This window comes from Myxocyprinus asiaticus, chromosome 3 (assembly GCF_019703515.2).
Source record: "Myxocyprinus asiaticus isolate MX2 ecotype Aquarium Trade chromosome 3, UBuf_Myxa_2, whole genome shotgun sequence".
Classification (NCBI taxonomy): domain Eukaryota; kingdom Metazoa; phylum Chordata; class Actinopteri; order Cypriniformes; family Catostomidae; genus Myxocyprinus; species Myxocyprinus asiaticus.
Window position 1 is genome coordinate 122,276 of NC_059346.1, and position 12,509 is coordinate 134,784.

At 38.6% G+C, this 12,509-nt stretch overlaps 1 protein-coding gene across 1 annotated transcript in view; it reads left to right on the top strand.

Moving 5' to 3' along the window:
- Positions 1–12,509, top strand: part of tek (TEK tyrosine kinase, endothelial) — a 55,592-nt gene extending 43,083 nt beyond the window's left edge. The window contains exons 15-23 of the mRNA XM_051667271.1: positions 156–360; positions 1,316–1,426; positions 1,613–1,803; positions 7,341–7,454; positions 7,538–7,608; positions 7,689–7,729; positions 8,688–8,787; positions 11,611–11,710; positions 11,816–12,509. Coding sequence (XP_051523231.1) covers positions 156–360; positions 1,316–1,426; positions 1,613–1,803; positions 7,341–7,454; positions 7,538–7,608; positions 7,689–7,729; positions 8,688–8,787; positions 11,611–11,710; positions 11,816–11,890 — 1,008 coding nt within the window. The 3' untranslated portion in view covers positions 11,891–12,509. The remainder of the gene's footprint in view (positions 1–155; positions 361–1,315; positions 1,427–1,612; positions 1,804–7,340; positions 7,455–7,537; positions 7,609–7,688; positions 7,730–8,687; positions 8,788–11,610; positions 11,711–11,815) is intronic.

The following is a 12,509-nucleotide window of genomic DNA, read 5'->3' on the forward strand; positions in this document are numbered from 1 at the left end:
GATTTGTGTTTTCTTATACTGTAAAAGAGTAAAAAACAACACTGGAATCAGATCTGGAGAGAAAAAGTGGCCTCGCTGCTTTTCTAATTCTCAGAGACAGCAAATAAAACAGCTGAATTTTCTCTGTTTAAACAGCAGTGTTTGTGTGTTGACAGAGAGAGGAACCGGCAGTGCATTTCAGCTCTCTGAACACACAGAAGGAGCAACAGAACTCCAGTCAGTCTGTGGCCTATCCGACACTCCAGTGGAGCGATATCAAGTTTCAGGACGTGATTGGCGAGGGAAACTTTGGACAGGTGTTGAAAGCTCGCATTAAGAAAGACGGACTGAGGATGGATGCTGCAATTAAGAGAATGAAAGGTGACAAGAAGAAAATGAACAAAAATCATCATAATATATCTCAAATTGACTTTTGTTAAGCTCCCTAAACATTTTTAAAATCCGAAACAGTTCTGTTTTATTACAGTATGCACACCGCCACTGACAGACGACGAGCTACAACTGCACATTCTGCAATGCTACTAAATGTAACTCGCTTAGTTTTCCATTAAAACCCAAATCATTATCAAAGGACAAGGATTAATTACTCTAGCCATCACTGGAAGATATTGTGTATATGCATTTTTCCTATAGCCTACACAATGTATTTTCAGTTACAAGGATGTCTTTTTGTGGTTTGACAGCTTGAATGAAACATACTGCTGCATACAGATATAATTCATAATAAACGTTGTCATTTCTAATCGTTCAGTTTGCACAATTACACCTGTTTCATACACTTACCTGCAAACTCATCAACGTCACTTTGTTCATTTTTGAAGAAGTACAAAAACCTTCGTAACCAACCTAGTTTGGACTGCAACTGAGCCTCTCCTACCGGCAATTGGAAAGCACAAATTAGGCTTCTAATTTAAATGTTGGCTAATGTTAATATATCAATGCCTCAAAAATATATAGATAAAATAACATGCCGATCAGTAATCAATATATCTATGTTTGACATCCCTAGTAATTACTGATGTTATAGTATAGAATGTAATGTACACATTGTGCACTTCTCAAGATGTGTAAGATTCTTAAGGGGAAAAATATTTGTGTATCTTGTGTCAGAGGAAGATTGTTTAAACGTTTTTGTATAATTTCTGTAAAACCTACACAAACAGTACTTCCACAGACTCACATTAAATGAGTAAAAAGCTCATAATATGGCAAACATCAACAGTTGCTAATATACGTTTAGTCAGTTTTGAACATTTTTAAGGTGGTCAGTCACTCAGTCTCTCTCGTTGTGTATCATTCTTTGTCTTAACGTTAGAATACGCCTCTAAGGACGATCACAGAGACTTTGCTGGGGAGCTGGAGGTTTTGTGTAAACTGGGTCACCATCCAAACATCATCAACCTCCTGGGAGCGTGTGAACATAGAGGTACTCTTCAAAAACACTCAGAGACATGCACTGATCTGCTGCAAATCACTCGAGCTCGACAATAACAGGACACTGTCTTACTGTTCTAACATATAATCCAGTGTACAGTATTTGCACAACTGTCTATTGACCTGTTCTATCATACAGGAAACACCAGTGTATTGAGGCTGTTCAATTTTATTGCAGGTTATCTGTATTTGGCCATTGAATTCGCTCCTCATGGAAATCTGCTGGATTTCTTGCGTAAGAGTCGAGTGTTGGAAACGGATCCGGCATTCGCCATCGCTAACAGCACCGCGTCCACGTTGTCATCGCAGCAGTTACTGCACTTCGCTGCAGATGTGGCACGTGGCATGGATTACTTGAGCCAGAAGCAGGTGATGCAGGAAACAAAAACACACGGATCTTAAATTAGTCGACACACAAGAACATGTCCTGTTTGAACGTCTGCTGCGATGGTGAAATTAAAATGTTCAGGGTCTTTAGTACAGTATTCCACAAATACTCAATTGTGATTGGTCAGTGGTGGCATTATCTGGTTAAATATTTATTTTATACGATTATTGTTTAATTTAGCTTAGAACAAACCAAAAAACTGTTTAATGGCAGGGTTTGTATAAATAAATTGCCACACAGAAGGGCGGAAGGGGAAATAAGATGGTTACAGATCAGATACTAAAGAAAAACAAGAAAACACATAAACAAAAGTGACCATAATTCATGTATCATTCATTCATTTCATATTCAATTTGAAATTCAAAATCTGAAAAACCAAAAACGACTTTATCGTTTACAAAACCAATATAATTTTTTTTTAGTAATTTCGATTTAATACTCAAGTTAAAAATAGGAAACTGGAGAAGTAGCCACGGGACACGTTTTGATTATTTGATTTCACTAATATATGGCTTGAATATTTGTGAGACAGAATAAAAGTCCTCTGCTGTTTAATTGTTCAGATGAATTCGTCTCAGATAAATTCTTTACCATTTATTCTCCTAAACTCGCCACGTTTATTGCAGCTGAGCTATCTCTCTCATCAAACAGTCAGACACAGTGCCTACACACATCTGTAAAATGAGCACTGAATGCAGACAGGGTTTCTTCTTCATGCGATTCAGCATTAGGACAATCATTGCCACATGAAGCAATTGATAAGAGTGACACACACAAACACACACACATCACACAAACACACACACACACATCACAAACACTCACATACACACAAATACACAGACACACACACAAATACACACACCACACACATACATCACACACACACATCACAAACACACACATCACACAAATGCATCACATACAAACAAACACACAGACACACACACACATCACACAAACACACACACATCACAAATACTCACATACACACAAATACACAGACACACACACCAAACACAAAAACACACACACACACAAATACACATACATCACACACACACACACACACATCACACAAATGCATCACATACACACAAACACACACACACACACACACACACACACATCACACAAACACACACACACACACACATCACAAATACTCACATACACACACACACATCACAAACACACACACATCACAAACACACACACACAAATACACACACATACATCACACACACACACATCACAAACACACACATCACACAAATGCATCACATACACACAAACACACAGACACACGCACACACAAACACATCACACACATACAACACACACATCACAAACACTCACACACACAAATACACACACATCACACACAAACACACACACATACAACACACACACATACATCACAAACACTCACACAAATACACACACAAACAAACACACACATCACACAAACACATCACACACATCACAAACACACATACACACCTCACAAACACACACATCACACAAACGCATCACATACAAACACACACATCACACACACACACACAAACACAAACACATCACACACACACACATCACACACACATACAACACACACACATCACACACAAACACACACGCATCACACAAACACATCACATACACACAAACACACATACACACACATCACACACAAACACACACATTACACAAACACATCACACACACATTACACAAACACATCACACACAAACAAACAAACACACACATCACACACACACATCACATACACACAAACACATACACACACACACACACAAACACACACACATCACAAACACACACATCACACAAACGCATCACATACACACACACACACATGTTGGTGCAGCTATCATTATGAGGACTCTCCATAGACATAATGATTTTTATACTGTACAAACTATAGATTCTATCCCCTACCCCTACCCCTAACCCTAAACCTAAACACACACACACACACACACACACACACTCACACACTCACACACACACACACACATGTTGGTGCAGCTATCATTATGAGGACTCTCCATAGACATAATGATTTTTATACTGTACAAACTATAGATTCTATCCCCTACCCCTACCCCTAACCCTACCCCTAAACACACACACACACACACACACACACTCACACACTCACACACACACACACACATGTTGGTGCAGCTATCATTATGAGGACTCTCCATAGACATAATGATTTTTATACTGTTCAAACTATAGAATCTATCCCCTAACCCTACCCCTACCCCTAAACCTAACCCTCACACACACACACACACACACACACACACATGTTGATGCAGCTATCATTATGAGGATTCTCCATAGACATAATGATTTTTATACTGTATGAACTATAGATTCTATCCCCTAACCCTAACCCTACCCCTAAACCTAACCCTCACACACACACACACACACACACACACACATGTTGATGCAGCTATCATTATGAGGATTCTCCATAGACATAATGATTTTTATACTGTATGAACTATAGATTCTATCCCCTAACCCTACCCCTAAACACACACACACACACACACACACACACACACACACAGACACACACACACTCACACACACACACACAGACACACACACACACACACACACACACATATGTTGGTGCAGCTATCATTATGAGGACTCTCCATAGACATAATGATTTTTATACTGTACAAACTATAGATTCTATCCCCTAACCCTAACCCTACCCCTAAACACACACACACACACACACACACTCACAGACACACTCACACACACACACACACACTCACACACACACACACACACACACATGTTGGTGCAGCTATCATTATGAGGACTCTCCATAGACATAATGATTTTTATACTGTATGAACTATAGATTCTATCCCCTAACCCTAACCCTACCCCTAAACCTAACCCTCACACACACACACACACACACACACACACATGTTGATGCAGCTATCATTATGAGGATTCTCCATAGACATAATGATTTTTATACTGTATGAACTATAGATTCTATCCCCTAACCCTACCCCTAAACACACACACACACACACACACACACACACACACAGACACACACACACTCACACACACACACACAGACACACACACACACACACACACACACATATGTTGGTGCAGCTATCATTATGAGGACTCTCCATAGACATAATGATTTTTATACTGTACAAACTATAGATTCTATCCCCTAACCCTAACCCTACCCCTAAACACACACACACACACACACACACTCACAGACACACTCACACACACACACACACACTCACACACACACACACACACACACATGTTGGTGCAGCTATCATTATGAGGACTCTCCATAGACATAATGATTTTTATACTGTATGAACTATAGATTCTATCCCCTAACCCTAACCCTACCCCTAAACCTAACCCTCACAAAAAACTTTCTGCATTTTTACATTTTCAATAAAACATCGTTTAATATGTTATTTCCCTTGTGAGGACCACCCAAAAGATCCTCACAACCAGAAATGTCCTCACAGAACAGGTTGATTCTCAATACTTGGTCCTCACAAGTATAGCAAAACCTGTACACACACACACACACACACACACACACACACACACACACACACACACACACACACACACATTATTAAGATGTTTATTAAGATTAATTCCTCGGTCTGTATGCCAAATGTCTTTTCAAAGTTATCCTTCTTCATGCCACACAACTTGTTTTATTCATTTATAAGTGGTGCCATGCAGTGCAGATGATCAGTTGGGCACTGGTGATCCACACTGCACTGGAGAATCAGCTGGCATTCGCAGTAAGGGTGACCAGACATCACTTTAAAACCGGGGACAGTCCCGATTTTACAAGTCATGTACTGTGTCACAGTGGACTTACAGTCGGGACACCTTTTGTACTAATAATTAGTCTAAGGCAGCTAAAGTTTGATTGCTTTAAATAAGTGTTTTAAATTGACATCAGTGTTTCGTGCATTTTTTAAATGAGAAATCATCCAGAATCGGTTTATTTTCATTTTTACATATTGCAGTGCAATGAACAAAGCAAGATGCGGTTCAGGGAATAAACAGACATCCAAGACAGATGAGCATTCATGCCAGTGAATTATAAGAGCTACAACAGTAAATAACAAATTATTAATAATAATAGTTATAACAACAAATAAATTGGAAGATATTTTTACATTTAATATTGAATATAAGACAATAAGTATTTACATGTCAGCGAAGAGTACTCATTTCAAGCTCAGATCATTCCCACATCCATGTTTTTGAATGGGAATATGGGTGGCCTTTACCTCCTGGGTCGTAAACGCGGCAGTTTTTTGTGCCTTTTATTATCGGACAAATGTGAAGGCTGTGTGTAAATGCTGATTTTAAATTCACTGGTCGAGCTTTTGAGAGCATTCATGAACTTCCTTTAGCATAATTTCCATGATGAGCAAGTCTCTCACACCTAAACTCCCAGAGCGGGGTAAAGTTAGTTTTAGATTCAATATTTTTTGGATATTCGGTTTCTTGCACCGCGCTCTCTGCCGGCAGCAAGTTTGCAAAGATTTTGCACACTTGGCCTGATGTTATGTTATATAAATATAAATGGTATATAACTACAATATACAGACATAAAACACTGCACTCAGAACTGCCAGTTGGTTTGGCTCCAAAATTATGGCTGAAAATGCCCCGATGCGCTTTCACAACGTACTTAAGGAACCGTCTGAAAATTCCACTCACTATTAAACACAGGCGGTGTCAATCACTCATTCAGTTGATGTGCAAGTTTAAAACATTATATGTCCACTTTTACATTCCAGATTTTGGAATAATCAAATAATCAAAACGCACAGTGTCCCATGGCACAACCTATTTCCTATTTTTAACGAGTATTAAATCGAAATTATGAAAAACAAGTCATAATTTGTTTTTAATATTGGTTTTGTAAATGAATAATGAAATAAGTTGTTTTTTGTTTTTCTGATTTTGAATTCCTAATTGAAAATGAAATGTATGAATGATACACGGGTTGACCATGACTATCTGTGCCTGAATTATTATTTTTTATTTTTTTATCCTTGATGTTGAACCCTCTAACAAAGCAATATTTTGAAGCTGAAATAACAACACTCAAATCAATATTTTATGTGCATTTTGGTAAGTACTTGTGTAATAAGCAGGATAATGTAAAGTCAGACTTATATAATATGTAGGGGTGGTGTGGCTGGTAACCGGAGAGTTTCTGGTTCGAGACATGAACTACCACCACTGCGCACTGAATAGTGTTTTTTTTTTTTTTTTATTAAACCGTGGTAAATATATTGATTAAACCCTAGTAAATATTCTGCAGGTTGCTTTGAAAGCATCAGTTAATTGACACATGTGGTTACGGGTCACAATAAAATGTTAGAAAAGTAATAACTGCTAAAGTTTCATTATGTGCATTATATTGCAGTTTATTCACAGAGATTTAGCAGCCAGAAACATCCTGGTAGGAGAAAACTTTGTGGCAAAGATTGCTGACTTCGGCCTGTCCAGAGGTCAGGAGGTGTACGTGAAGAAGACCATGGTAAAGACACAATACACGGCTGTAATTGTCATCTGTAAATGAACAGACAATACATGAACACACATCGGTTTCTCTCTCTGCAGGGTCGTTTGCCTGTGAGGTGGATGGCCATCGAATCGCTCAACTACAGTGTTTATACCACTAACAGTGACGTGTAAGAGTCTCTTCTCTATATGTTTAATCTCTATATGTTTAACTTCCTGTTGTGAGTGACAGTGACGTGTGTCGTTTCAGATGGTCGTATGGAGTTCTGCTGTGGGAAGTGGTGAGCTTAGGTCTGTTTGTGATACTTCAACTGTAATCTATATGCATATGAATATTCAAGGTCTGTTTACTGTAGTGAATATTATTATGAAGAGGGGTGTAAATATTTGCACTGACATTGATTCAGTTACGATTATTTACCTAATGATTACGTTGCTCCGTGATATCTGAAATTTCATCACGATTCAATTAGAAAATCATTTGGTTTATGTATGGCTGCATATATATATATATATATATATATATATATATATATATATATATATATATATATATATAAACCAAAATATAATACTGATCTTACATGCATTAAAGATCTGATATGAATAAAGGATAACATAATGCAACATAATGATACACACACACACACACACACACACAAACAGATGGTATGTAAACCGTGGAATAAGCATTATTGACTTGCATGTCATATAACGTTAACATTTATTGCACTAATAATTACAAATGAAATGAAATATGTCATACGCAGACAGACAAGGCAAAAAGTAGGGTCATAGGCTGTGTTTATTTAAGCTGTGCTCTATTTGTGATTAAACTATTTAATTGAGAAATAACATATTTATGGACATCCAACGCAATATAAACATAATATATCGTAATCAGAGAAGAAAGTAATAACAATAAACTTACTTTGGTCAAATGGACACTAACAGTTATGAATAATGACACAGAAAGTCGAACTCAGCAGCATCTATCCATCCATTTTCCTGCTTGCAGAACAGGACAGCATGAACTTTTTTAAACTGCGCTTTTTTCCTCTTCAATCTTGCGTGCTCCGCGTCTGTTGTGTGAAGGCTCGTGCAATCTGAGACAGTATCTGTATCACATTGGGTATTAATAAAGTAATAATAATCCATTCTTAAATTCCATAATTGATGCATTTTTACACCCCTAATTATGAATGTGAATATTCATTGAAGGTGTGATTGATTGGCTTCTGATTGACAGGTGGTACGCCGTACTGCGGTATGACATGCGCCGAGCTCTATGAAAAACTACCACAAGGGTATCGACTGGAGAAACCGCTGAACCGCTGTGACGACGAGGTGTAAGTTTTAATCGCCACTCAGCGACTCAAAAAACCATTAGTGACATGAGCTGCTTTGTCTGTTTCTCTTTTGGTCCATCTGTCTCTTATTATTTTATTGAAGTTCATGATAAATGTGACCCATAATTTGATGCCATTTGATAATTTTTAGTGTTTGTCAAATGTCTCTCTCTCTCCCTCTCTCACTCTCCCTCTCTCAAAGAAGACAGTGCAACACAACATACATAAATTAAGAGAAATATCAAAAGACAAAATATACAAAGTACATTTACATTTTACATTTATTCATTTGGCAGACACTTTTATCCAAAGCGACTTACAAAAGAGGAATACATTACAAGCGAATCATCTTAAAGAGACAGTGGTATGAAAACTGCCGTATTACAAAGTTTCACTAGCATGAGAATAGTATTCAAGACAGATTAAAGTGCAACAAGAATGTTTTTTATTTATTTACTTATTTTTTGTGACTGGTTAAGTGCTCATGGAACAGATGTGTTTTTAGTCGTTTTTTGAAGACAGAAAATGAGTCAGCTTCACGGATGGAGTTGGGAAGGTCGTTCCACCAACATGGTACGATGAAGCTGAAAGTCCGGGAAAGTGTTTTGGTGCCTCTTTGTGTTGGTACAACAAGGCACCAATCATTAGCCAACTGCAGGCTTCTAGTGGGCGCGTAGCTCACATAAATGATTTTAGGTATGCTGGAGCAGACCCAGTGACTGTTCTGTATGCCAGCATCAGAGCCTTGAATTTGATACGTGCATCAACCGGCAGCCAGTGGAGAGAGACAAGGAGTGGTGTAACATGTGCTCTCTTTGGTTCATTAAAGACCAGACGTGCTGTTGCATTCTGGATCATTTGGAGGGGTCTAATTGCACATGCAGGCAGGTCTGCAATGAGAGCGTTACAGTAGTCCAGTCTAGTTATGACAAGTGACTGGACAAGCAGTTGTGTGGCATGTTCAGAGAGGAAGGATCTTATCTTCCTGATATTGTAGAGTGTAAATTTGCATAATCTTGTGGCCTTTGAGATGTGGTCTGTGAAATTTAGTTGGTTATCGATGGTTACCCCTAGATTTCTGACTGATTTGGAAGGCGTTACTGTAGTTGAACCCAGCTGCATGGTGATGTTGTGTTCAACAGCAGGGTTGGCTGGAAAGACAAGGAGTCTTGGCTGGATTGAGTTGCAGGTGGTGCTCCTTCATCCAGGCCAAGATGTCTGCCAAACAGGCAGAGATTCGAGCAGTCATTGTGGTGTCGTTGGGCTGGAAAGACAAGTAGAGTTGCGTGTCATCAGCATAGCAGTGGTAAGAGAAACCATGTGCCTGAATGATGGGTCCCAGTGATGTTGTGTATATAGAGAAGAGAAGTGGCCCAAGCACTGATCCCTGAGGTACCCCAGTAAGTAGCTGATGTGGCTTGGATACCTCACCTCTCCAGGCTACCTTGAAGGACCTACCTGAGAGATAGGAATTAAACCAGTCAAGCACAGTTCCTGTGAAGAGAGGGTAGAGAGTAAGATCTGATGGTTGACTGTGTCAAAGGCTGCAGAAAGGTCCAGCAGAATCAGGACTGATGATCTGGATTCAGCTTTCGCCTGTCTCAGCGACTCAGTGACAGACAGCAGGGCAGTCTCGGTGGAGTGTCCACTTTTGAAGCCTGACTGATTGTCATCCAGCAGCTTTTTCTGTGAGAGATAGGCAGAGATTTGATTGAAAACTGCCCTTTCAAGTGTTTTTGCCATGAATGGGATGAGAGAGACTGGTCTGTAGTGTTCTATTTGTGTGGGATTAAGTGCGGGTTTCTTCAGCAGCGGGGTTACTCGAGCCTGCTTAAATGTAGTGGGAAAAGTGCCTGTAAGTAGAGATGTGTTAATTAGATCTAACTTCAGTGGCAAGAGAAATCAATATTTCAAAGAAAATATAGAAATGGTCAGATAGCGCGACTTCCTTAATAATTAGTGGATGAAATGTTCAGACCCTTACTAATGAGCAGATCAAGAGTGTGTCTGTGATTGTGTGTGGGTCCTACATGTTGAGTCAGATCAAAAGTGTTTAAAACTGTTGTGAGTTCTTTGGCAGTGTTGTGTTCAGGATTGTTGTAATCCCCAGTAATAGGCCTATCCAAGGCATACCATATATTCAGAAGCTATAGCCTAAATGTAAGAGAGTAACATTTTAAAATCAGTTTTGACGCACTTCTGGTTTAAACCATGCCCACATCTGGTTCTATCCGAATACAGATAATTTTGTCATAGTAACAGATACAGATAATGGCTTTGCTGCACACAATGTCTGTAACTTGTCAAGGTGGCTCTCAGTTTTTTTTATCTTTCACTGGGTACAGATGGTATTCTCTATTTATGGCCAGATAGCATTGAATTTTACTCTGTTGTGTTGAGTTTCCCAATAGCCAGTATAATTTTGTTTAATGTGTGCTGTAATTTGGCCATATCATATTAGTTTGGCAGTATTGTTCTGGTCCAGAGCTTAAGAATGATGAGGATTTTATAATAGTGTGACTGCGGGTCACTGAGTTTTAGGTGTTTCCAGAATTTCAATGCACATTTATTTTATTTTTATTTTTAGTGGATATTTGCCTAATCTTTCTCTCTCTCTCTCTCTCTCTCTCTCTCTCTCTCTCTCTCTCTCTCTCTGTATGTGTATGTGTGTCTGTCTGTCTCTGTGTGTGTGTCTGTCTGTCTGTGTGTGTGTGTGTGTGTGTGTGTGTCTGTCTGTGTCTGTGTGTCTGTCTCTGTGTATGTCTGTTTTTGTGTGTGACTGTCTGTGTCTGTCTGTGTGTGTGTGTGTGTGTGTGTGTGTAGGTATGAGCTGATGAGACAGTGTTGGAGAGAAAAACCGTACGAGAGACCTTCATTTGCTCGGATTTTGATGTCACTCAACCGTATGCTGGAAGAGAGGAAGGTAACAGATCAGATCTTCATCACAGTCCATTAACGAGAAATATTTTATAAAGGTTTGAACCTGAAGAGCATCATTTCATTTTATTTTTCTCCTCTCGTTTTCCAGACATATGTGAACACAACGCTGTATGAGAAATTCACATACGCAGGCATCGACTGCTCTGCAGAGGAAGCTGGCTGATGAACGCCGTCACATCTAACATCACGCTTCAGTGTAAATATACAGATGTCAAATTTATGTCAAATCCTCTCAGCAGGTTTCATAGATTCATGTTTTACACACATTGTGTATTCCAGATCAGATCAGCATATTTTTCTTTTATCACAGTTTTTTTTTTTTGTTTGTTTTTTTTTTTTTTTTGTGAAATGTTCAAGTGCAGATATTGTATGACAGTATAACATATTTTTAAAGAAACTGTTTTGCTTGATACTGAAAATGTTATGCTGAAAAAGACAATTGTTGTTTCTTGTGTCTGAATGTAAATATTGTTCTGTAAACAAAAATTATTGCATATGCCGGCTGCTTTGATAAACTTCTGGGGGGTAAAAAATGTCAGTTTTCAGATACAAAACCTGCAACCTTCAATGTGTACAGAACAAGAAATAAAGATCATGTATAACCCATTCCAAATGTACTCTTTGCCACATCTGGAATTACTTGAGGAAATTTACCAGCCATAAAACTGTAATATTTCATGAAACATGTTGTTGTTCCCTAATTGGAAATAATTTAGCTGTCATTTTAGGATTTTTATTTAAACTTATGGTAAATCTGCAGTAAAAGTCACTGATCTTGTCTT